General features: G+C 46.1%; 8 protein-coding genes across 8 annotated transcripts; 2 read left to right on the top strand and 6 right to left on the bottom strand.

Moving 5' to 3' along the window:
- Window positions 1-1618: 1618 nt before the first annotated feature.
- Window positions 1619-2207, bottom strand: BKA67DRAFT_554624 (uncharacterized protein). The gene has a single exon (XM_046102005.1). The coding sequence runs from the start codon at window positions 2090-2092 to the stop codon at window positions 1790-1792; it is 303 nt and encodes a 100-aa protein (XP_045961460.1). The 5' UTR covers window positions 2093-2207; the 3' UTR covers window positions 1619-1789.
- On the bottom strand, window positions 2208-3530 carry BKA67DRAFT_554622 (D-isomer specific 2-hydroxyacid dehydrogenase). The gene is made up of 2 exons (XM_046102004.1): window positions 3190-3530; window positions 2208-3123 (listed from the first exon to the last, which is right to left on the bottom strand). The coding sequence occupies exons 1-2, from the start codon at window positions 3461-3463 to the stop codon at window positions 2237-2239; spliced, it is 1161 nt and encodes a 386-aa protein (XP_045961459.1). The 5' UTR covers window positions 3464-3530; the 3' UTR covers window positions 2208-2236.
- BKA67DRAFT_183095 (uncharacterized protein) lies at window positions 3497-5964 on the bottom strand. The gene is made up of 5 exons (XM_046095294.1): window positions 5774-5964; window positions 5376-5718; window positions 4888-5323; window positions 4698-4835; window positions 3497-4640 (listed from the first exon to the last, which is right to left on the bottom strand). Exons 2-5 carry the CDS (start codon window positions 5612-5614, stop codon window positions 3876-3878), a joined length of 1578 nt encoding a protein of 525 aa, XP_045961458.1. The 5' UTR covers window positions 5615-5718; window positions 5774-5964; the 3' UTR covers window positions 3497-3875.
- Window positions 5965-7578: 1614 nt separating this feature from the next.
- On the bottom strand, window positions 7579-9120 carry BKA67DRAFT_532444 (Intradiol ring-cleavage dioxygenase; the record flags this gene model as incomplete). Its single annotated transcript, XM_046099533.1, has 7 exons — window positions 7579-7591; window positions 7630-7704; window positions 7859-7969; window positions 8026-8173; window positions 8235-8348; window positions 8401-8829; window positions 8883-9120. 7 exons carry the CDS (start codon window positions 9118-9120, stop codon window positions 7579-7581), a joined length of 1128 nt encoding a protein of 375 aa, XP_045961457.1.
- Window positions 9121-13875: 4755 nt separating this feature from the next.
- On the top strand, window positions 13876-16207 carry BKA67DRAFT_554617 (major facilitator superfamily domain-containing protein). Its single transcript, XM_046102003.1, has 2 exons — window positions 13876-14604; window positions 14682-16207. The coding sequence occupies exons 1-2, from the start codon at window positions 14271-14273 to the stop codon at window positions 16151-16153; spliced, it is 1806 nt and encodes a 601-aa protein (XP_045961456.1). The 5' UTR covers window positions 13876-14270; the 3' UTR covers window positions 16154-16207.
- Window positions 16208-17296: 1089 nt separating this feature from the next.
- On the top strand, window positions 17297-18474 carry BKA67DRAFT_182988 (uncharacterized protein). Its single transcript, XM_046095293.1, has 3 exons — window positions 17297-17547; window positions 17612-17719; window positions 17808-18474. The coding sequence occupies exons 1-3, from the start codon at window positions 17395-17397 to the stop codon at window positions 18300-18302; spliced, it is 756 nt and encodes a 251-aa protein (XP_045961455.1). The 5' UTR covers window positions 17297-17394; the 3' UTR covers window positions 18303-18474.
- Window positions 18475-20216: 1742 nt separating this feature from the next.
- BKA67DRAFT_554609 (uncharacterized protein) lies at window positions 20217-21499 on the bottom strand. Its single transcript, XM_046102002.1, has 2 exons — window positions 20910-21499; window positions 20217-20850 (listed from the first exon to the last, which is right to left on the bottom strand). Exons 1-2 carry the CDS (start codon window positions 21385-21387, stop codon window positions 20444-20446), a joined length of 885 nt encoding a protein of 294 aa, XP_045961454.1. The 5' UTR covers window positions 21388-21499; the 3' UTR covers window positions 20217-20443.
- A 480-nt stretch (window positions 21500-21979) lies between these two features.
- On the bottom strand, window positions 21980-23464 carry BKA67DRAFT_554608 (uncharacterized protein). Its single transcript, XM_046102001.1, has 4 exons — window positions 23077-23464; window positions 22699-23026; window positions 22438-22643; window positions 21980-22310 (listed from the first exon to the last, which is right to left on the bottom strand). The coding sequence occupies exons 1-4, from the start codon at window positions 23237-23239 to the stop codon at window positions 22213-22215; spliced, it is 795 nt and encodes a 264-aa protein (XP_045961453.1). The 5' UTR covers window positions 23240-23464; the 3' UTR covers window positions 21980-22212.
- Window positions 23465-23981: the final 517 nt, after the last annotated feature.

Raw genomic sequence — 23981 nt, 5'->3', positions numbered from 1 at the left:
TGAGAACACTCCGTGAGTAGGTAATGCGGGCTTGGTGCTCTAGGCTAGTTGTTGTTCATGTTGTAATCGTGTAGTTTCCACCACTGGAATGATGTTTGCTACCTAAGTAACTTCACAGAAGACCAGATCATACTATATTGATATATGAGGGAACGGCCGAATCTAAAATTTATCTTGAGCTAGAAGTAGGCAACAAACGAAGATCCTTTGCCTGCTTATGGATGAACGTGATGCCCGAAATTCTTAGGCAAAGCCGCCTATCTTTACAATTACCACTAGCTATCCGCCAGTAACTCGTACAAATCGACCACATTTCTCCAACGACGCATAATGGATGCCGGCCCTTATTGAGCACATATCAGAAAAGTAGATCCCTTCTTGATGATCGTCTCCGCCAATCTGCTATCCTTCTTCATCTTGATCGCCATTTTCTTCCATTCCCCCAGACAGGCACCGGAAAGAGCCAGTCGAGTACAAAAGAATGTGATGGAGAGCAGCTGTTCTAACACCGGCAGAAATTCAGACCACAACAACGGTGCTCCCGGATCGCTGAAACTTCCCACAGTCAGCTTGTCTAGATGCACTTTCCACTTAACTTATTCGCTACGATAAATTTTGCGCTAGTATCCTAGATGAGATATACTCAGATATCACCCCGGAACAACAAGCCATGACTAAAATACTATACGGTTGTGCCTTAAATAACCACTTATGGTCTCCTGCCAAAGCAGGCCGGGCTCCCGTTTCCGATGCAGTAACATATATACGGTACTCCGTACTGTGGAGCATGAGTCACCATCAGGTGATGCCGGACACCAGACATATGACTGAGCAGGGCTGCAGGCTACGAGCTGTAGTTCCGGCCCTTCTAATGCCATTGGCCCAGCGAGACATTAGATGTACCTAGTTGTCACCGCCACTGATTCATCTTCATGTGGTCGAGGGGGCTCGAAGTGGTCAAGGACATGAGCCAAAAATGGATGGAAAACCAGGATTGAAGTTCAAGCCAAGAATAAATACGTACGGGAAACCCTGTTGGGAGAGATGGAGAGATGGACAGACGATGGGGTTGGAGGACCAGTTTTCGTGGGTTCGCAGGGTTCTGAATGACGAGGCGGGTGGGTTGCGAAGCAAGCTGTCGAGGACGGAGAGCAATATGGCCAATGGATGGACGTCGTTTCGGGCAGGTTAATCTTCCGATCCTTTACTCGGGTACAAGAGCTACCTCTGCGTTATGTATCCGACTGATCAAGCGACTGTTGCCTCCATGCACCCACTCCCTGTTTCCCGCTATGCATCCTGCGCAAGGTATCGGCTGTGTCGAGATGACTATGCATGTATCGAGTGTGCAAAATCACTGGTATAAGATAGGACGTTCTTGGGGTTCTGATCGACGTTCCAACAACTCCCGTGCCAAGTCAACCGGTGGTGGGGGCCTACGACTATGGGGCCCCTGATAGGCTATAGATAATGTCAATACAGAGCCGGCCACTCATATGGTGGAATCTGATCCATCAAAGTTCATTGCTTACTCCAAATGGCATAGATGACGTATGGGGGATCGAAGGGCAAACTCCTGGATCTCAGATCGCACCGTTCAAAGCTGGATACAAGTATTGCAGCAATTCTGGCAAGCTCCGGGTGAGTGATGACACGGCTGCACCCTTCCAATGATCTCTTTACTGGAGAAACATCGATTCGATTTAGCTCTCTACTAGCCCACAGATCCCAACATGGCAGATGTATGATACGAATCATGCCTCGGTATTGGCGACGCTGACATTGTCTACTAGCAAACAACAGATCTGTCGCTCAAGCAGCGCGTCGCCAGTTCAGTCTCGGCTAGCGAAGCAAAGCACGGCTCGGGAATGACCGATGGGGCAGGCCACGGTAACAAAACAGGAGAGTTCCGGAAAGGTAAGGGATCCCCAAACTTTTTGGCATGTAAGTTACTCATTGTGATGGCGGGTAGACTCACTGCGCGGCCAGACCTTGGAAGGCATAGGGAAGCTGGTGCATAATGAAGGTCTACAGAAAAAGGGCCATGAGCTGAGGAGGAAGAGTGGCTATGAGGACTGAGTTGAAAAGTCATGACATGTGTTAGTGCAACCGGTACTCGATGCGTTGAATGTTTGGGAGTGGACGGTCCTGCATATCACGATTCCATTAATTGAAGTGAGCCGAAGCTGAAAGATCTGCAAGTTTGTAGTTTGTTCTTTTTCAAGGTAGTCAGAGATTAATATCCAGAGTCTTTGTACACGGTTTCAAGTGGCTCCCCCTTTTCCCACCTGACAATGTTATCCACTTGCTGTTTGTACCAGTTCGATACCGGCTCGCCTTCCACATAGCCCATGTGAGGAGTCAAGAGAACATGAGATCTGCCGTTTTCACCCCAATTTGTCGTCCGCCACTCGCTCTGTTTCGGAAGGGGCTCGACCTCATAGACATCAACTGCGACGCCCCTTATCGCCCCGTTTTTGGCCGCCTCAAGTAGATGATCGTCATTCACGATTGGTCCTCTCGACGTGTTGATTAACAAAGCGCTCTTCTTCATCTTGTTCAAGTCATCTTTGTTGACCAAACCTCTGGACCGTTCCGAGAGCACAATATGTATGCTCACGACATCTGACTGACTGAACAGCTCTTCCCTGCTTACGACTTGGAACGTCTTCTCGCCATTCGCGTCCTCGACAGGTAGCCCCGCAGCCTTTGCTGTCTCATCAGCCGCTTCCTGTGTAAGATTTGAGCTCCAAGCATGGACTCGCATGCCGAAGGCAAGATGCATGATTCGGGCAGTTGCCGAACCAAGTCGCCCCAGACCCACAGTGCCAAAGACTTTCCCACTGAGACCGGTGTTGACCTGTGTCTGCCAGCCGCCAGACTTCATGACCTTGTCATCGTGGGCAAGGTTTCGCGCCAGGCCCAGAATCAGCGCCACTGTGTGCTGTGTCGTGCTGTCCGGGCTTTTCTTCTCGCCTACTGTGCCTGCGACGGGTATATCGCGGTCTGAGAAAGCTTTCACATCCAGGGAGGCATTGCGCGGTCCAGTTGTCAACAACAGCTTGAGGTTGGGGAGTCTGGACACGAGATCGCCCGGGAAAGGAGTGCGCTCCCTCATAGTGCCTAATCACGGCAATTAGGCGTCTGTAGTCAACGGACTTGGGGACACAAGGGTCTGTGCGAACTAACAAATGACTTCGAACGGTTCCAACCGTTTCACGAGCGCATTTTTGGCATCCTGAGGTGTGTCTGGATGGTTGTATGGCGGTAAAGTGTCCGTGAAGATGGTTACCTGATATTTGTCACCTTGTAACTGGTCAAAGTGGGGTTTGGAGAGCTCCTGGTAGTCGTCCAGCACGGCGACCTTGGTGGTGGGCATCTTAACAACCTCAGCGGTGCTACAGGAGTTTGAATAGGGTCGGAGAGCAAGAGGAAAATGAGATGCCGGCGTGTAATGTTGCATCAATGTTTCGTGTATTGTATTATTGAGTAAATTCTGCCCACCCGCCCGGATGACGACTCTTCCGGTGGAGGGGTCGTGTGCGGAGACCGCCGGATGATCGGTCGAGAACTGCCCTCCGTTTGATCTTTCGCGTATACCATTAACCAGGTTGACGCAAGACTTATCCCATTACCTAGGCTGTCTTTCGTCGGCTTATGAAGTAAGAGCGTGGATCGGAAGGATGACTCTCATCATGAGCTCTCGAAGCGGCGTTTCCAATCTCATATGGAGTACCTTATCAATACAGTAAACAAACTAATAAAATAATAGCTAAATGCAGCATTAAGCTTGAAATGATATATAGGAACAACTTGTCCATCCCTTGTCTTCGGTAGAATCCTATCTCATACCGTGTAGAAGTTGCTACCTGCTGTTAACAAAGAGGGTGGTCTCGTGGTGGGGAGGCGTGGTCTCGCAATACCTCTGCGAACTTTCCTGCAACCTTCAAGCCAGTAGTATGTGATAGATGACTAAGTTTTCCAATGATGAATGCCTTCTGATTCTTAGTGATGACTGTGCTTGACCCAACGACGAACAGCGGAAAGCTGCATTGCATGCCTCCAAAAGGAGATGGTGACTGGGTATTCGTGTAGAAGGGTACTATAGCAAGAATCTCAGAGATCTCGTTCTGAGCTATTGCGATAGCTTCTTGCCGCTCTGTGCATGTTGAGGAGAGGCAAACTCCACACGATTCAATCCAGGAACTGATTTGTAGCAGGATTTCGGCCAGAACAAGCCGATGAAGATGTAAGCTTAAAAACTTGGCGCCAATAAAGATATTGTCGAAGTCATAGACCTTGCCAGGAAATGCTGTAGCTCTATAAATGGTTTCCTCGGATACATCGTCTTGCCAGTACTGTACACGTCGCATATCTAGATGAGGGCCATCAACAAACCACCGAGCCACTTCGGCGTCGATTGATTTAGCCTTTCTGTATATTCTGAGTGCCACAGGGAACTCGGATCTGACCGGATTATTTTTCATAAAGTCGATAACTTGCTTACGCAAAATGATCGTCTCAACATTCAATCTTCGCAGTGCTTGCTTTGATTCGTCGTCTACGGGACCCTCTAACGCCCACCACAGCATGTCTTCAAACCCGTTAGCCACTTTGGGCGAATGCGCATATTGATGTATCTTATGTTGTCAGTAAGTACAAGGTCTTCAACCTAGATGATACAGATAGCCACTCACAATGAAACCGCGAATAAATCCGAACATTGCTTGCCCTAGCTTGCTATTTTTCTGCTCAGGGCCGCGAATTTTGATCATTGCTTGTGCTCCCTGTAAATGAAAGTTGAGGCTGTTCCGAGCGTCTTCCCACATCAGAACCTAGTTATATTAGTCAACGATGCTCGGATGATTATATCATATATGAACATACCTCATAGATGATGAGCATTATGATCGCGGCTAGGCTCTGGTCCTCTGTAGACTTATCCTTATCCTGGATCGTCCTGGCGATTTGCCTTAGGGCTTTGTCATAGTAGACTCTTGCTAGCGGGACAAGTGCTCCCGAGTTTGGTCGACTGGCGATGGAAGCCATAGAAACAGCTTCGAATGCGCAGTTGAAAGTTTCATTCTGTTCTGCAACCTTTACAAGTGGCCACACGAACTGGAGCCCACAGGTAGGGGCATGCGTTTTTAGAGAGATGTAATTGGCAATGAAGTAACATGATGCTTGGTCAGCAACTGGGGTTTCAAGATGAAGCAGACTTCCTGGACACGGATACCAAGTATACGTAGGAATGCTTTTATACGTCATGCAGTCAGCACTGTTCGTGGAAGCAACGGGTTCTTCACTTGAAGAAGAACTGGATCTATGCACTTGTTAGCAAAGCGCTACTGGTTGACTCGATCATTGGGAGAGACCTTGTATGTCCTCGTCGGGACTTATGAATTGATCCTTTTGTGATCGGGTTTGATTGCTCATGTTTTCTGATTATCAGATCCGTTTGGTCTTTGAAGTTGACTTCAAATGCCTCACGATAGCCGGGACACTCTCTCTTAGCTCTTGTGCACTTGTTGCAAGCTGGCTTCGTTTGGTCGCACTTCAGTCTTTTAGCGCGACACGCTTTGCAAGCAGGACTTGGGCGTCCAGTGTTGACCATGATGTATATCCGACTTTATGTAGACTGACAAGTAGCGAAGCGGCTTGGATATCAGGACAAGATGATGATTGTCCTCCTGTCACATTATGTCGTACAGGACACGACTAAGAGTACTATAAGCACGGGGCGACTTCCGCTGCGAACGAGGCACCATTGTACCTGACATTGTGTCAACCTTGTGGAAACCTGCCAAAAACGCATTGTCCTCTCGACCAGCAACTACCAGCCAAATGCGACGGCCAATCAAAATAACTGGGAAGACAAAAGTAAACGGTACGAAGGTAGACAGATCGCCTGAAACGGACAAGCCCGCTGAAGAGAAACACTCTCCAGCCGGAACTGTTTTGAAGGATCTAACCTAAGGCTAGTGCATTGGTTCTTAGTTGATGCTGGGACGAACCCCCATTTTCCCCAAATTCTTGTTATACTCACAAGGATGGACGACGATGTAATCTTTTATTTCTTTAGCTCTTACAAAAAAATTTTGTTCCCTTTCTTCTACTCTTCTGCTTTTTCGGGCTTGTTTGTCTTTTACGCTAAGCGTTAACGTCTCTTGATTTTGTCCCATTGTCGATTTAAAACAAGCGTAGCATAGCGGTGCTTCTCGCACTGACCCTGACATACCAGGCTTATTACATCCCACCAACAAACTCTACGTGACCGACAGATACTACCGTAAGATCAGATGAATATGACGGGGACAAAGCGACGCGATAGTCTTTGTAAAGTTCCTACTTCCTTTCCGCATAGGCTTATTCAGTCTTTAAACAAGACTAGTTAGGAGAAGGTAAGCTTCATGATAGTGCTTGTCAAAGCAGTGATCATGTATGACAGGAAAGAAAAATCGAGACTTTACAGCCTGCAGTTCCCATCCTGTCATTATTAACGAGTAAACCTCTCCAATTTTGGCTCAACGAGAGCGAGTGAGCCACGAGGCAGGATGATAAGGTGCATGGGCGCTCTCTCACTGAAACGCAAGTATTTCTTGCCACCAGCCAAGCGGAGACTAGAAAAGGACCCAATGGCTCTTTCGCACATTACAGTGGCAACTTTTACAATCAGTCAGTCTTCCAGTTGTCTCCAAGTAATGTAAGCTACTGTTACTATGAACAGAGCGAAGAAGGTTTTGCTTAACGTACACAATCTACCACAGGTAATTCCAAGCGGACGACTCGGGGTGAGTGACACCAATGCGGCCATGAACTTGAGCCCGGACGGTCTCATCCTAAAAACATGAATGAGTTGCATGAAATCCATGCAAATGGTGACAGCATTAGTATCGATTTTTCACACAGATCTGGCAGTAGCTAGCCGTTCAGCTAGATCAAGGGGAAGCTATCAGACCCAGTGCAGAATAGAAGTTTATATGTACACCCGTTAAACCTCTCACAGTAACCATTAAAGATGAAAATAGTGACAAATCGTGAAAGAAAATAAGCCAGTCGTTTGTTTAATGTAATCTGTGGTGCCGGCATCACGAGAGTGATCATAAATCTTGCCAGCAACCAACTCGTCACAACAGACAATGGCAACGAATAATTCTTTGGTGTTTTTCTGGAAAGAGAAATCTCTTGCCATACAGTCCGAAATTTCCCTAATACCAGCATCAACAGCAACACCGGCACAAGTATCATCTCCAGCATTCAGGTAAAAGCATGCCGCCGTTGGCATTGCCACATATACCAGCACCAAAATTAATCATGGCACAGCATCGGCTACTTAATAGTTCTCTGTTTGGCACATTTTCTTTAGAGTAAGATGAGGATATGCGGTTGACGGCATATATTAGCATGGATCTGGCTGTTTTAGGAAATGATCATACTACATTTCATTTCGTAGGCAAATGTACCTTTGTGAATAGTTTATATCACCAAAAGAATTGAAATCCATTTAAGAAGTAAACAGGGAAGCCCCTCCCATCCTTTTCGAGCCAAAGCTGCAGTCAAATCAATGCCGATTCCTAGCTAGTGGGCACATCTTCAAAGTCGGTAAGTCAATCATACCAAATTGCTTACTGGGGGCCACCAGTACCGGGGCCAGAGCCGCTACCACCACCTCCTCCAGAGGAGCCGCCAACAGCGACACCGCCACTACAACAGTCCGAATCAGTAAGTACTCTTTTCCGGGTGATTTGGCAGAACACAGCAGTGACAATGGTCATAACATGGCAGAAAATATTGTTCGCATCAGCTCGAGGTTTGGGGATATACTAAATGGAACAAAATGACAAGGGAGGATACTTACTCTTCGGTCAGCTCAAACGAATAGGTGGGAGTATAAGTAGCGTCAGGGTCAATGCCAATGACTATCCACTGAAAAATTCCCTCACTCAGAGTATCACCAAGGTATACATAGCTTAGGTTCGCTTGTTAGCCCTATACGTTACGCGGACTGAAACATTGATAACTCACTTGAAGACCGGGTCTGAAGTAGTGCCAGCGGTTTCCTGCTCGCCAAAAACACGGTCCTGTGCGTTAGTGGTCAAGGTGACGGTGTTGGTGTTGTATGGGCTTAGAGCTTCGACAGAGTACGAGAGACTTTGATCCCAGAAAAGCTGGCCTATACATAATTTAGATGAGCGAATCCCGGTTTGTTCATGGAAACGATGTCATAAGCGTACCGATGTGTGGTACGGAACCACCAGTCAGGGTACCGTTCGCAAGCTCGGTCGCCTCAGTGTGCACAACAACATGCATATGGTTTGTACGGCCACTATAGTGACCTGGATAAATTGCTATACTGTTGTCAGTTTCAAATACGACACGTTTATGACAAGCGCAACTTACAAGTGAATTTGACGACACCTTCGTCATCAGATTGCTGGATACCACGTAGAGCAGTGTTATCCAGGTTACTGGCATCGTTAGAGTTGCCGTTACCAGAAGACTGGACACCAGAATAAACCCCGGTGGAGTTACAGTTCCAGATGTCCAGCCATGCCCCAGTAAGAGGCTCACAGGTGTTGACATTAATGAGTTGGGCCTCCAAGATGATCTCAACACCGGGCTCACCGTCCGTCACATCCTCACGAACATACTCGCCGTGGACGTAAAAGGGACCGACTTCACCCTCAGGATTGAGAACAGCACAAGTGGTGCTGTTGAAGACGTACGTCTCATCAGCCAGAGCTTCGTCCGGATCCAACGTGCCCTGATGGTTTTTGTTCAGTACGCTCGTTGTGTCTCGCTTGATTAGGTCTCGCTTGCGGTAGGGATCTTGAAATGTGCGTATTAGCTACTTGTCTGTTTGGTTACTTTGTCCCACATACTGTTGACAGGAATACGGCGAGCAATACGCTGGCTGGTGACCTCAGCAGCACGACGTTCGATGCCACGCTGAAGGATACCTCGGGATTGCAGAGAAGTGGCACAGTTCTCAAGGGCTCGCTTTGTCTGGGTGCGATAGGCCCGGGCAGCTATAGCTGAGCGGCTCTCTTCCGCTTCATGGCCGGGATGAGCTGCTGCCAGCGCTGCCAGAGCGAGAATGGATGTCTTTTTGAAGTGCATTTTAAGAAAAGCGTAAAAGCTAGGAGCAGTCAAATATTTTGCATGTGTCTTTGTTTAGAAAAGGTTTCTCAAAAAAATCGCAAACAGTTGGCATCATGGTATATATAACAGCATACTTTCCAATGTTTGAATGAACGAGGTCAGTTCTGTACAAGCCGCGTAGGCCCCTGATCTGGAATAAAGATATTCAACAAATAAGCACCTGGTTCTCGTCCCAGGGTCAAGCTTGGCAAACCTTTTAGATATTTGGCGCCTAGAATTAATACCCAAATTCCAATACAATCATGTATTGTGCTACTTCGGCGCCTTCGTCACCATCGCTAATGCTCTCGTTAACGTGCCTTGATTTATTCAAATGTCTCCAGAAAGGATCCTAATAGTTTATTTTCTTAACTCTCAAATTTATCTCGGTCAGTTATTAATGCATCATTGGTCTGTGTGACCAATAAGTTCGATGTCTATTGATCAACCCGTGAACTACTGAAGACATGCTGACGACGATATCGTCACATGCATACCCATACCGGTATCAACGGCCTCATAACCTGCAAGATTGTTAAGACGTGATCTTCTATTGGCTACAGCATATATTTCATAGATGACCCTCGGCGATTTGACGCGTGGTCGATAACTACGACTATGCAGATCTTAGTCTGTCGCAGATGTTTAAGAATGGACGCCAAGGTAGGATTGGCAATTTGTTTGTGCAGATGAACCCCTTGAGCAATGGTTCACTGGAGTGACTGGGATTTGTCCCGGGCCCGCGGGTCCGTAATACTTACCTCAAGTTTATGCTTGGCGCTCACTCTGTCAAGTGGGTCCGACAGTCGTCTATATTGTGTCTTAGTGAGAACTTGTGAAATCGTTGGATATGGAGAATGCGGATATTTGGTTTTATCATGAATAAAGAGAGTCTATAGAATAAGAATTTGACGTGTTTTGAGTCAGAAAGATGACCATATCTTTCGTTTTGGAGGACATTCAGAACATTGGCCAAACTCCATGTTGACATGAGTGTTTTTGGAATTTGAAGCGTCGTAATCGGTGTTTCTCCTTGTTGGTAACAAATATCCTCCAATCAAGAGGATATGATTTGTAACCGATCTGCCAAAATCCAAAAAAGGAACGGTAAATGGGTTTACTAAATCTTTTGACGCGTAAACGCCAAGAAATGAAAAGGCTCAGGATTCGAACGGCTCCTTGAGTATAGGCGTACATTATATTACAGTAGTCTCTATGGGTCTATGTCGTTGTAGCAAGGGTTTAACAATGTCAGGCGTTGTTTCATCCCCTAATCATGCATAGTCATTCCTCTTGTACATATTGCTACAGAGTGCAGCTGTTATATACCAAAAAGTCGTTTCTAGCCTTTTGTGAGGTAGATGCTAACCTAAGAAGCATACGTAATCAACTATTAGTTTTCACTGATACCAGTGCAGATGGCCTACACAGTTGCTTTGACAGTTGTGATCTGCCATTTCTCAAATCATTTGCATCTGAACTGAATGTGTGCATTTCAACAAAAAGCAGCTTACCATTCTTTTGCAAATCTTATGAATTGAAATATGACAAGATAAGATGATGAATCATTATTATGAGGATTTATGTATCATTTAGATTTGACAGAACATCTCGTATCTAAGATACTATTTCTGGAAACCAAAAACACTAGAGTCCTCGCCATTGTCAAAATGGAAAAGTTCTCTTGTAAACGATCACATTATTGTTTGCATCATGGGGCGAGCGATTCGGGGAAAAAAAGAAAATTGCTTGGTCTGATTTCGCATTACGATCACAAAGATCTGAAAGTTCGTTGTGACCCAAACAAAAGACCTATCATTCACAAGGGATCATGAAAATACGCTACGTAATTTGAATGGCCACGAAACAGAAGATTTAATCTTTGGCCATTGTAATCGGTCCTTGTCCCTGTTTGATTTACCTGTACCAATACTGCACCAATGACGACACGGCAATAATACCAATTTAACTACAACTGGCTTGTTCTTCTCAAAGCCTTAGAAAGAAGTAAGACGATAAGATATATATGGATCATATTGTAAACCAAAATAACAGTAATTCTGTATGTATAATGATCTATGAAACGCTCACTAAAAGCAAAGAGTCACCTAACCAATCACTTGTCGATCATAACTTCTTTAACATAGCGCAGAAGCAATGTCACAAGTACTACTTCCTGTTCAGCTCACAGCGGAATATTAATTCCAGGAGTTCCTCAGGCACCGACCGCACATTTTTGATAACCTGGTCGGGTATGTTTCTACTCTTGGTATTCCAGAGCATATTCTGTGTAGGGATGGGAATAGAGCGTTCATTACAGGCTTCTTTGGGGCTGAGTGCCAAGCAATCGCCGCAGCTGTTGATGACTTTGAGATCAGCTACTTCTTGTCGCACTTCGCAACTCCTTTCATTCGCTGGTATGACGTCTAAGAGCGCTTGATCCACATCCTCAGTGCGGAGAATCTAGCAGATTACCAACATGTGCAACAGAACTTCTCTAAATACAATACTAAGTGGGACGATGTTGATCATGTACGCGGTTTCATTATTCGTCTTCTCAGGTTGAGAGTCAATAGGGAAGAGGAGCTATATTTGGAGAGGTGGAATAAATCAGAGTTATGGGCAACAGCGTATTTCCTCTATGAAATGCTTCACTGGTTCATTGTATGTGCTCGGGACCAGGTGGAAATGAATAGCCGGTATGGGAGGGCCATCAAGCGGATTTGTTTGAGTGCCAGGGCTAATCCATTAATGGCGCAGTATTTGGTACCAGAAATACTTGCTCCAAGCTCAGCGCCGATTCAAGGTCGGATCTGGTTTTGAAAGTTGTAAGGGCCACCGTTATCATTGTTGTTGCGCTGGAGAGTAAACCGCTTCTGAAAGCTTACGCAGTCTACAATCTAAGCACTCCAAGCATGAGCCATTGAGTGTGGACCCACGTAACGACGGGTCCACGGCCATGACAGTAGTGGCGGACCATCAACAAAATGCTGGATAATTTTTAAAACTAGAGACATAATATACAATACATGCTTGGTAAAATGTTCTTTTCGGATGACGCAGTCTATGTCCTAAACTCTTAATAATTGCCTACCTCCTGCGGTTACAACCACTCTTCGGTTTGTCAAAGTCTGGGTTTGTTAGAATATGATATGGCCACAGTCGTGTATCAAAGGACATTCGTGTGTATAATGGCCCACATTTGTCGATTGAAATCACAAGTTCTAGAAGCTTTTATACCGTTTTAATCCATGAAACTTAACCTGTATACCTGTGACATTATCAACCGAGCTTCACAAAACCATCCATCTTGATGACCATTGTAGCAACAGGACATCGCTGCTAGTCTATACTAAACAAAGAAAACCTGAACACTCGCATCTTGTTAAGACAATGATGGGGCATGTCTTGGTTTCAGAGAGAGTCTATAAATTTTCAGTAGATGCCGGGCATTTTCAATCACATTACAGACAGGTTTCTGTAATGCATTCTCACCAAAGTTACCAGGCTGACCAATAATACGCATGTTATGACTTCTATTTCCTTGGAGTTAACATCAGCCAACGCGACGGCAACAGCAGAGGTTGTGAAGAGCCTGGTGAGTAAGAAGCTAGACCATGACCAGGTAGCAATGGAGCTAGCTCCCATCTTTGGGCTTGGCAGAAGTATCCTTGCTCATCAGAGGGCTCTTCTTACACATCAAGCGCACCGGGGCCCTCCTCCGATTTGAGGATAACTACATATGTAAACAACGGGGGTTGCCCGTGCCGGAATGGACTCCTGTATATGACCTCGTCATGGAGCACAGGTCTAATCCAAAACGGTATGCACTCCCTATCCATCTGTAAGGTCATGGCCAAGTGGAACGTACAGGAACACTACGCAATGTTCATCGTCTTCATGCTTCATGAGATAAATAATAATGGTCGCAAGAACAGCCTCGTATTCTGGTTGAGAAAGAACGGCGACGACGACGAGATTTTCTGGACATTATTCCACTCTTTACTTTATCTGCATTTAGCGTCGGAGAGAAACAATATGCCCCTGAGGGAGAGGATTATTCGCCGACTCACGCTTAGAAGCTAGAAAATATATGTAAAATGAGATGTGGATCCTTGCTTCCATACACCTGTGTGGTGTATCGCTGTTACACTAATGCCCTGTCTCAAATCAGCAGCTCAGAGGTGCGCGATGGTCCCTTGCAGCATCTTATAGGGGCATGAGAAGGGGTCAAGCTGTGTTGCTTTGGTGAGCAATACGGAATGTTGTGCATGACTCGTAGCTGCCCTGCCTTCGGCTTTAATGTGCAGTCTAAAACTGCAAAATAACGATAGATGAACATTGGCGAGAAATCGATCCGGCTCTAGGGCCCGCCACTTGCCGTAAAAGCTTAAGCTGTTAGCTAATACGCAGTTCTGGATAGGGCTGGCGCAGTCTTTTGTTGGTTGGTCTAATTTCTTATTTACGGCGCTCGGATTTAGTCTCATACACCCGAGAGCTGAGTATTGTCGTGACGTGAGGCTTAGCAGAGCTCACAAGTCTTGATTGAATTAAGCTCTGGTTCGAGCTTTGAGTGCTGGGAAGATCACATGAGAAATGTCCCAATCATGATGCCTGCTTTACATGGACAGGATATTTTTCAGTGGCATTCGATTGCTAAGGTCAATACCTACCCCGGGCATCTGCACGCCAACTGGACGGCGGGATCCGCCCCTAAGAATTGACGTGATGCATACTTTACGAATTTTGCACCGCGAGGTTCGGATTTTGCTCGGTCGGAGTTTCATACTTGTCAACTATAGCTGATAATGAATTTGAACTTCTCATCTCTTTTTCATCTCACTAGCATTAATATCGGCTTGTTGTTGAATTGCAATTGTTAATGAGCTTTTGCAACCAAAGAAACATACATACGTTCCTTGATTATCATCTGCACTTCGAAGCGTCATACAATCTGCAGACCTGGGAAGAATCCAAGCTAAGCCAGGACAGGGCAAATCGCTTCGGGACGTTCACCACCGCCAAGCAAATTTTCCCCAGACTAGACCTTGGGTAAGAGATTCTTTGACAGCCGGTGCAGCTTTCTCTGTGGTTTCGAATCAGAAGCACTTGTTACACATGTAATCATCATGACTTCGCCCAACAGTGCAGGTCAAAATGTTGCGAAGCTTCCCCATACGGAGCAGTCAAACGGTGGGAGCAGCACTTCGGTGACATCGAACGACGGCAACGGCACGACCCAGAGCAACGACGCAGCGCCCAGGGGCTTCGATTCAGGGCTGAACGAACATGGCTTCGCAGAAGCAAAGACACTCGACGATGAGCCGGAAGCCACGCGAACAAAATGGGAAACGTCTCTCATAATGTTCGCTTTATGTAGCGGTTTGTTTCTAGCGGCATTAGATATTACTATTGTGGCCACCGCGGTCCCCACCATTGTAGCCGAATTCAAGTCATCTTCAGGTAAGTACGCAAACAGAATGAAGTGCCTTTGGAAGTCGCCGAATCATAAATTGAACATGAGAGCTGATTATATATAGGCTATACGTGGATTGGATCGGCATATACACTAGCCAATGCGGCAACTGTACCATCCTGGGGCAAGATTAGCGATATATGGGGTCGGAAACCTATTCTGTTGTGTGCAGTAGCTGTCTTCTGGGTTGGATCTCTCGTTTGCGCTCTCAGCATTAACATGGGAATGCTCATTGCCGCCCGTGCTATCCAGGGGGCCGGCTCTGGTGGTATTGTCGTGCTGGTCAACATTGCCATCTCGGATCTGTTCAGCATGCGTAACAGGGGCGTTTACTACGGCATCATTGGAATGGTTTGGGCTCTTTCCAGCGCCATTGGTCCAGTTATCGGAGGAGCATTTACCACCAAGGTCACATGGCGTTGGTGCTTTTACGTTAATCTTCCGGTTTCAGCTTGCGGTTTTGGAATTCTTTTCTTCGTCCTCAAGCTACACAACCCAAAGACGTCCATCCGTGATGGCTTGGCTGCCATCGATTGGCTGGGCAGTCTTCTCATTATTGGCGGAACACTCATGTTCCTCTTCGGCCTGGAATTTGGCGGCATCTCTTACTCTTGGAGCTCAGCGCCTCCGATCTGTTTGATTGTGTTCGGTCTTGTGACTGTCGCATTATTCGTGATTGTCGAGAAGTTTGCAACATATCCTGTCATCCCAATGCGGCTGTTCAAGACACGGACCGCTATCGTATCTTTCATTGTCTGCTTTTGCCACGCATTTGTCTTCATAGCCGGTTCATACTACCTGCCTCTCTATTTCCAAGGCGTCCTGGGGGCTTCGCCTCTCATGTCGGGTGTTTACATCCTACCTTATGCATTGGCACTCTCGTTTTTTTCTGCGGGTGTTGGTATCATCACGAAAAAGACAGGGAAATACTTGCCTCAAATTATATTTGGCATGTTTGTCATGACACTTGGCTTCGGGTTATTCATCGATCTCGAGGCTCGCGCAAATTGGACAAAGATAATTTTGTTCCAAATCGTCGCCGGCATTGGTGTTGGCCCCAATTTTCAGTCTCCGCTCATCGCTCTACAATCGTCTGTGGAGAAGCGTGATATCCCGGCGGCTACTTCAACATTTGGCTTCATACGCCAGTTATCAACTTCCATCTCGGTCGTCGTCGGCGGTGTCATTTTCCAAAACGAAATGCAGAAGCAATATCCATTTCTCTTACAAAGCTTAGGGCCAGAGCTTGCGAATCAGTTGTCGGGTTCGAGCGCAGGCGGCAGTGTCAGTGTGGTCGCAGCTCTACAGGGCACTCAAGGAGAGATTGCTCGAAGTGCATATTGGACCGGTCTACGGACCATGTTCTATCTGTACACCGCCGTATCCGGCATAGGGCTGCTCGTAAGTCCGTTCATCGGCCAAAGAACGCTTTCCAAGGAACACAAAGAGCATAAAACCGGTCTACAAACTCTGCGTGCCCAGGGTGAAGAAGATGCGGAAGGGCAACACGAAAAGAAGCGTGACTCGCCGGCCTAACCAGCAGCATTAAATATATAAGTAAAATAATAGAAGAATAATACCAAGTCAGAGCTAACGCTTTGCTTCCTATGTGAAATGGTACAAAGTGAAGTTGTGTTCATGGTCTCAATATATCGATTATTACTGATAGCGCGCCGTGAATCTGAGTGAAATTGGAATTCGCGTTTCATGCTGCATAGACATGAGCCTAGACACAAATCCGGAAGACCTGGACTGATGGCCATGGGTACATGTGGGCAGGCGCTGAAACTGCTTCAAAACAACTTCTGCTGCGCTAAGCTGAACTGTTAGTTTTGAATCACCTACCTTCGCTGCAGCGGAGAAACATTGCCTTGATTCCAAGACGTTGGCTGTGGTTAAGCCATTATCATGCATATATCGGCGCCTTTCAGCCTGTAAAGCGATTGGCTTTAGATAGTTGGTTAGTAATTAAGTTCACTGGAGCAAGCCAATTTGGGCCAGCGTCATGACTCAATACTTGGTATGTCTTTAGAAAGCCATTTTGCCAGGGTTTTCCTCTCTCTCAGATTATTTTGACAGTGTCTGTAACAAAAGAGCTGGCAGATTCGCCGGAGTTAAGTAAACATCCCGGCAGGTTGAATTCAATGTAGGATCGTGTACGCAAAAGACAGACAGCTCACACCAGATCATGCTACTGATAGTCGAATTCATAGATCGTGAGTAATGTAACGGTGCTAGCGCACGCCACGTCATAGAGGACCTCGGAATAGTTACCTATACTCATTATCCACGTGGATGACAGCGTCAGCAACGCACGTAGTGGCGGCACGGTTCGTGGCTTGCAGACTAGGAACAGACTTGGCGCAAACTTAAGCAACTCTCCCCACCCATATCGAAGACTTAATGCTGACCAATAGGGCATCTGTGATATCTATTACTGACGCTGTGACTTGGGCACAAACCTAGAGAAAAGTTCAACTTGATTCACAACAGCTAATGAGCCGACAAAGGCCGACAGAGGAGATGATTTGAGGTGCCTGGTCATATGAGATTAACGCCTCACACTATAAGGTTTCAGAAAGCGCCATTGCATACGAAGCGGTGCCACTCGCAAAGGTCCGATGATAAAGATGTCGGAACCCGACTAGGAACAATTGGGTTCGAGACTTCCTGTCATGTCCAGCCTACTGCTTTTGCTCATTTTGTGATGAATTACGAGACTTGACATCTTTTCAACCATCTTCGTGTAGGAATTGTATAATGGTCATCCCCCGAATATGGCAAGCATCAACGACCGTGGACCGCAGGTATACGCTGTTGCGGTAGCATTTTTCGCGCTTGCGGCTGTATCTCTGTTGTTGCGATGTTATGTGCGCTTGAGGATGACGAAAGCTTTTGGGTTAGATGATTGGTTCATGGTCGCGGCTATGGTAACGTCCTTCCGAACACTCTCTCCTTCATGTCACCTCGAGCCTGACTGACACACCCGCATAGATATCTTTCACTTTTAATACAGCAACTTGCTTGGTTGGTGTGAATCATGGCACGGGTCGACACCATTGGGATATATCAAATACGAAAGATCTGTCAGCAGCTTTGATGGTAACACCTTTAACCCCCGTCCCCGTCGCTATCCTTCTCTCTCTCTCTCTCTCCGAACAGTTAGTCATTCTCATCTGATTTCAACTAGTATTGGTGGTACTGCTACTTGAGCTACGCAATCAGTATGATACTGTCCAAAACATCAATTGCTTGCTTCCTCGTGCGTATTACGCCCCACCGAATACATCGATGGATCATTTATATCGCGCTGGGGTTATCAATATTCTGCGGCTTGGCATTCTTTTGCATTGCACTTTTTCAATGTTTGCCTATCGAATATTTCTGGACCAGAACCGGCTCTGGGTATTGCATGGCGGTTGATGTCATTATCAACATTGTATACGCATACAGTGCTATGTCCATAATTACTGATTCTACATTCACGATCCTCCCCGTCTGGCTAGTCTGGCATTTACAAATGGATAAGAAAACGAAGCTAGCTCTTATCCCTATTCTAAGCATGGCGTGCAGTAAGCAAATTTCCGGATTGTTTTTTTTTAACACTCTCTTCAGCATTTTCATTGATCGTATACTCCCTATTGGAGGTAATGACTTCTTTATGAATGTTTCTCAATACTTCTAAAGACTCACCAACCCATTCGGTGTTGAATAATTAATTTCTACTAATTCCAAATGCTTTAGTGTAAGTTAATCCAGGATGGAATTTTGACTGTTCGACCTAATACTACATCAGAGCAAGTTGTGCGGTCACAGTGCGATTGGCTTACATAAAAGAGTTTCGAACCAACGACTTTTTATGTATATTTTCATATCCAAGCATTCTGTTAGGTATGCTAACATCTGATATAGATGGCACAACTGACATTGCTATCGTGAGCAGATTCCGGGATTCTTTTCTACTGTTTTCAGCGTATCCGCGCGGCGTAAACTGTTTACCAAAAACATTTATTTCTTTCTGACCGTCTCACAATACCTCTAAAGAACCCTCGGCCTATTTTGAAGAAGTAGTCACTGATTCTAAATGTTGTAGTGGTCCCAAATAGAACAAGGACTGGCGATTGCTGCAGGAAGTCTGGCCACTCTGCAACCACTCTGGAAGAAAATACTCAAAAAGCTCAAATTGAATGGTCGTCGCTCAATTGAAAAACCAGCCTCTTCTTCGAGCGGGATCAGATCATTTGGCCAAAGCAGCGGCAAGAGCTTTTTTAGCAGGAAAACTCCACGAATTGTTTTCAGTCTTTCGACGTTCACTAGGATGGAAGACGATGGTAACGAGTTAGGGATGCAGGGGCGCATGTGTGACTCCAACGATATTGAACTTGGCCCACATGGTGACCCAAGAACGAGCTTTCGAACAGATGGTGTCAATTATCGTGTTTCTATACATGCTAATGGTTCCCACCAGCAGGAAGCATCTACAATACCTCTGAGTGAGAGCCAGGAGGAATTGCAACTTGGTATCACGAAGAAGACTAGTTATAGGGTATTCTGAGAAATACCGATGACACCCATGAATTTCGGTCCGCTCAGTAGATCACGTGATTTCATGTGCCATGATCTCAGTGACGTACAGTATAGAAACTTCGTTCATCCGTGACGTATCTTGTCTTAGATTTGCCAGACTGCGCTCAAAAATGGTTTTGTGAGGATATGATGGGATGCTTGTTTGTTTTAGCTCCAACAAGCTACACACAGGGCAATGCCGCCAATATCGACCGAGATACCCGGGACTGACATATACTTTGCTAATACATCAAGCCACAATCGATACTTACCTATTTACAGAGATTCAGTAAGATAAGCCAAAGCCTTCATTGATTTTCATAAAATAAAAATATAAAATAAAAACCCACCCGACCCGCCGGGGGGGGGGGGGGGGGGGGGGAGAAGAAGAAAAGAAGACCAACTTGAGTGCTCAAAAGCACTGGGGATGCAACCCTGTTGACGCAGGATTATTGGCGGAGGAGCTTGCTAGTAGTTGTTACAACCTCAGAGATCAAGCGCCGTGACCATCAAAGTCGTGACTTTATTGTTAATAGATTAGTAAAGAGCACATGCTACTTTGCAGCGCCAGCTGATGTATCAATCATTCCGGGCATAATTCAAAAGTCGTACAATAATCTTCCTGTCCTCTGGGACATCGACCGACCGCAAATTGGGCCCGAATTTGTGACTTCTCCGCCGGCCAACAGAGCTTGGTATAAACATGTTATCAAACCCCCACCTATTAAGCGTACCTTGTCATGAAAAGTGACATCGCTGGTGCCTAGCCATTCAGGAACTTCAAAATAATCCGCCCTCAGGCCTGTGACTCTTGTTATTATTGCTCCTGATACGACTCTGGTCTTACGCCGGCGTGACCACAGCTCAAACGAACCACGCTTTACTCAAGAATACGGCAATGCAAGCACATGTTGGCTGACTCTATGTGTCAGGTCTTATGGCATTGCTTGCGTGCTCGGGAGGAGCAGATTTCTGGTTGCAAGTGCGGCGGGTAAGATGAACATGGGTACGCGTACATGAAATTTAGTCGGCACGGATCTGTAGTTGCAATCGGCCGTTACCCATCAAAGCGACGACTGCGCCCCCCGGATCTCGTACGTTACTCCTACTCGGCGGATTTCGTGGGATTTTTTGAGATGTGAACTAAAAGTGCGGCGAAATCAGGAGTGCAGAAATGAACTACCAACACATAACGATTAAATACACTCACGCCTAAGGCATGAACATAGCGAACCTGACAGTATCATATGTGGGAACTACTCAACCCTTCTTCTCCGTCTCTTGCCGATCCACGTAAACATTATTACAGATATGACCAAAAACATCCATTGTCTGCTTCCACTGTGTGATGTGGTTTTGGAACATTTGGTATGCTTCACGACCGAGCGGAAGGACTGGCTCGTTTTCGTGGCCCGTACCCACACCTTCACCAACGACTACTTCGTAGATAGCCTCAACGCCTTTTTTCGTATCTCCATCAGGTATATGGCTCTTAGACTTTTGTAGACTAAGCATCATATCTATGGGTTTGTTCTTATAATCCGCTTCTAGTGGCTGTGTTTGGAACTGAAGCGCTCCAATTATGGACGTATCAAAGACGCCCGGCTCTACAGATAAGACTCTAACATTGAAGTCTTTCATCTCTACTGCGAGTGTCCTATGTGCACCTGGAAACAATTCAGCATTTCCATTGACCACGTCGGTCGAGCAGAGTTCTCTCGCTTACTGTCCAAGGCAGCCTTTGCCGCTCCGTAGATGCTCATACTTGGAACGGGACTCACAGCGGCAGCGCTCGAAATATTGACGACGATCCCGAAGCGCCTCTCGCGCATGGGTCGTACGGCTGTTCGGGTCAATCGATATGGGCCGAAGAAGTTCGTCTCAAACATGCGTCGCACTTCTTCCTCCGAAAACTGTTCTGCGCTCCCATAGAGGCCAAAGCCCGCATTGTTAACAAGAACGTCAATCGCATGTCCCTCTTTTTCCAATTCTTCAATTACTCGCGTACTATTGGGATCGTCGACATCTAGCTGCAACCATTTGCCGCCTTTGGCCTCCACTTCACGAACGAGCTCCGGTGTTCGCCCAGGGTTGCGGGAGGTTGCAATCACGAAGTGACCCTGTGCCTGGGCGATTCGTACTAATGCAAGGCCGAAACCAGAAGAACATCCAGTGATGAACCATGTTAGTGGCCGTTTGGCCATCTGAAATGGATCAGTAGGGATATCTATGGCAGAATCACAATATGATGGACGGATGGAAGGCGACTCTAGATTGTAATGAAAATTTGGAAGGATTGTCTTCAGTCGTCCATTTTATATCCGAGAGTTAGGCGATCTAACCCAGAATCCGGTGGTCGGAGTCGGTGTCAGAATATAACGGCCGACGGCCGCAATTTCCGCAAGTTTTCTCAATCGTCAATTTAAGAGGAGATGCCCAAAAGTCAATCTGGATACATCTTCAGTGGCCAGTAGGTAGGCTTCGTATGACAGAGATAGCATGCTAGCACATTGGTTCTTATGAATACTCATCGGTAAACATTCCATTCAGGAAGAAATGTAGGTATTATATTGTTTGAGCTTATTGCTTCACTATAAAGGTCATCAATATTATACGGCGTTACGCCGAATAGAAGATCTCTTCAGTGTGTACTACCCTAAGAGAGCTAACCTAGTAAACTACTCCTTATGTAGGTAGGTGCATGGACCACAGTGGACGGATTAAGATCATGTGGCCGTGACGTTCACAGCTGCATGTACAACACAAAACAGGCGAGGGATTCGATTTAAGGGTAGGGTTGTATTTAGAATAGAATCCATTCTCATAAGATCTAAGCTGTATGAGCTCCAGTCCTGCTATGTGCGACAAAAAGGTAACAATTATTACATGTCTGGGGTGATACTACCTCTCCACACGCAATGATTTAGAAGTTCTGTCAAGTACATGATGTACCCAAACTCGACTGGCATTGATAGAAGATTGGCTGAGCTATAATTTACAGGTGCTGTGCATGGTTCCGTATATATTTTTTATTTCTTCCAAAAGCGCCAGACCCCATACCCGGCTACAGTAGTGGCTGACAGGATCGTGACCCATGCAATACTAGCTTGAATTATTTTCTGCTTCACTACAGCCTCTAATCAGCAATTGTTCTTTCGTAGTCGGTCGGAAAGTGAACTTAATTACGGCAATGGACAATAAATACACCACAGACAAGTTAAAAGGTATAGCGAATGATCTCGAAATTTACTTACTGAATTTGTCTCTTGCCTCTCTATCATTTTCTCTGGGAAATGGTTCGATAGGTACTGGCTTTCCTAAGAACTTACAAAGGGGCTCCCAGCCACTTGCAAGATCCATCTCAAGCAGTTTATCTTTAGGAACTTGGCTCCGCACCCAGTCGTTATGCATTTCAATAAAGTTCTTTGGGTGGGATTTAATGCCATGGGTTCGGATCAAGCTGCAAGCGAGTCAATTGTTGATTTATAGAAAAATCAAATAACTCGGGGAAATACTCTTCCTCGAATCCCTGAGCTGTTGCTGGAAACCATCGAGCTCCTGGGACTGGAGCCAGGAAAATCTCGAAGAGACGTTTCGCCCAGTCTTTCTTCACGTTCTCATCGCCGAATACTGCGAAACTTCGCCACCATTTCTCTGGATCTCGTGTAACGAGCACTACTTTCGCATCTGGATACAATTCCATGAGCTCTGGAAGGAAGTGGATCATGGGGCAGTCTGAACAGCCCACAAAGCCACCGATGACGTCCTGCAGCGTCTTCATTAATCGTGCTCGGTCACCATCACGTTTGTATTTGTATAATAGGCTGATCTTCTTGCAGTATGCTGCATTCTTGTGTCAGAAGGGTAGTTATTCAGTGTCAACGCATACCTACCATCTTCCCGATTGAACATCTGTGTCCCCCCATGCATAGCAGGGCCGTCTAACAATTTCTCAAAAGCAAAGGCAAAGGACATCGTGGCAGTCCGGGAATATCCCATATCTATAACCTCAAGTTTCCTTGACGGATCTTGTGGGATCGATGGAGCAGCACCCATTGCCGTTTCGTGGGGTACACACTGCCCTCGTGGTGGCGATTCGTACTGGAACACTTTAAGTTAACCACAACCGTATGCTACCGGTATCTGAACAATACAGTATAGCGAGAGAGAAAAAAATAGAATTTGATATATTTTGCGACACCAAATATCGCCCACCACTGCGCAACGGGCATCACAGGCTCTTGTAGTCTTGCCAGTACGATCCTTCCAGGATCCTGTCATGGTTGTTCCAATTATTCCCGAACGCGGGTATTCTCGGGCCATTAATCTCCAGCTAGGTTAACTAATCACAGGCCTGTATTGTACAGTAGCGGCGCTGCACTGAATTTGCGCTAATAGTGCCCATCACGCGACTGTCCAGTACATCATCCAGCAAGATTTACCTGCTTGCCTGCTCAATAATTTAAAGTGGCGGCCTTTGAGTCATACTGCAAGACTAATGAACAGCCATCTGGATTCTCTCCTAGATTCTATCCTAGGTTAGATTATTGCCGCATCCATTAGCTCCAGCCATGAAGCTCTTTGGCGCCTGCACCAACTTCAGTAGTTATACTCAACTTCTTTGCCTGTTACCAATGCGGCATCTGAGAGTGAATAGGAATTCGATCTAGCAGAAACCATCAAACAATACTCCATTGCCAGCAACCAGATATACCCCTATTTGAACGTGATTATCATTTTGTAAGATTTAGCTGGTCTATACTATTTAGATAACGCCTGACAGACCATGAGACTTGAT

This window comes from Truncatella angustata (assembly GCF_020726525.1).
Source record: "Truncatella angustata strain MPI-SDFR-AT-0073 chromosome Unknown BKA67scaffold_2, whole genome shotgun sequence".
Taxonomy (NCBI): Eukaryota; Fungi; Ascomycota; class Sordariomycetes; order Amphisphaeriales; family Sporocadaceae; genus Truncatella; species Truncatella angustata.
Note: the sequence above shows the minus strand (reverse complement) of the source record. Positions and strands in the feature narration are given on the sequence as shown.

Coding starts and splice junctions, on each gene's coding strand:
- BKA67DRAFT_554624 (XM_046102005.1), bottom strand. CDS start 2,092: ATGACTTTTCAACTCAGTCCTCATAGCCACTCTTCCTCCTCAGCTCAT.
- BKA67DRAFT_554622 (XM_046102004.1), bottom strand. CDS start 3,463: ATGCAACATTACACGCCGGCATCTCATTTTCCTCTTGCTCTCCGACCC. Junction 3,124..3,189: donor GGAACCGTTCGAAGTCATTT/GTTAGTTCGCAC, acceptor TGCCGTGATTAG/GCACTATGAGGGAGCGCACT.
- BKA67DRAFT_183095 (XM_046095294.1), bottom strand. CDS start 5,614: ATGGTCAACACTGGACGCCCAAGTCCTGCTTGCAAAGCGTGTCGCGCT. Junction 5,324..5,375: donor TCCCGACGAGGACATACAAG/GTCTCTCCCAAT, acceptor ACAAGTGCATAG/ATCCAGTTCTTCTTCAAGTG. Junction 4,836..4,887: donor TAATGCTCATCATCTATGAG/GTATGTTCATAT, acceptor TAATATAACTAG/GTTCTGATGTGGGAAGACGC.
- BKA67DRAFT_554617 (XM_046102003.1), top strand. CDS start 14,271: ATGACTTCGCCCAACAGTGCAGGTCAAAATGTTGCGAAGCTTCCCCAT. Junction 14,605..14,681: donor CGAATTCAAGTCATCTTCAG/GTAAGTACGCAA, acceptor GATTATATATAG/GCTATACGTGGATTGGATCG.
- BKA67DRAFT_182988 (XM_046095293.1), top strand. CDS start 17,395: ATGGCAAGCATCAACGACCGTGGACCGCAGGTATACGCTGTTGCGGTA. Junction 17,548..17,611: donor GGTTCATGGTCGCGGCTATG/GTAACGTCCTTC, acceptor ACACCCGCATAG/ATATCTTTCACTTTTAATAC. Junction 17,720..17,807: donor ATCTGTCAGCAGCTTTGATG/GTAACACCTTTA, acceptor GATTTCAACTAG/TATTGGTGGTACTGCTACTT.
- BKA67DRAFT_554609 (XM_046102002.1), bottom strand. CDS start 21,387: ATGGCCAAACGGCCACTAACATGGTTCATCACTGGATGTTCTTCTGGT. Junction 20,851..20,909: donor GGCAAAGGCTGCCTTGGACA/GTAAGCGAGAGA, acceptor AATTGTTTCCAG/GTGCACATAGGACACTCGCA.
- BKA67DRAFT_554608 (XM_046102001.1), bottom strand. CDS start 23,239: ATGGGTGCTGCTCCATCGATCCCACAAGATCCGTCAAGGAAACTTGAG. Junction 23,027..23,076: donor GATGTTCAATCGGGAAGATG/GTAGGTATGCGT, acceptor ACAAGAATGCAG/CATACTGCAAGAAGATCAGC. Junction 22,311..22,437: donor AGAGGCAAGAGACAAATTCA/GTAAGTAAATTT, acceptor TAGAGGCTGTAG/TGAAGCAGAAAATAATTCAA.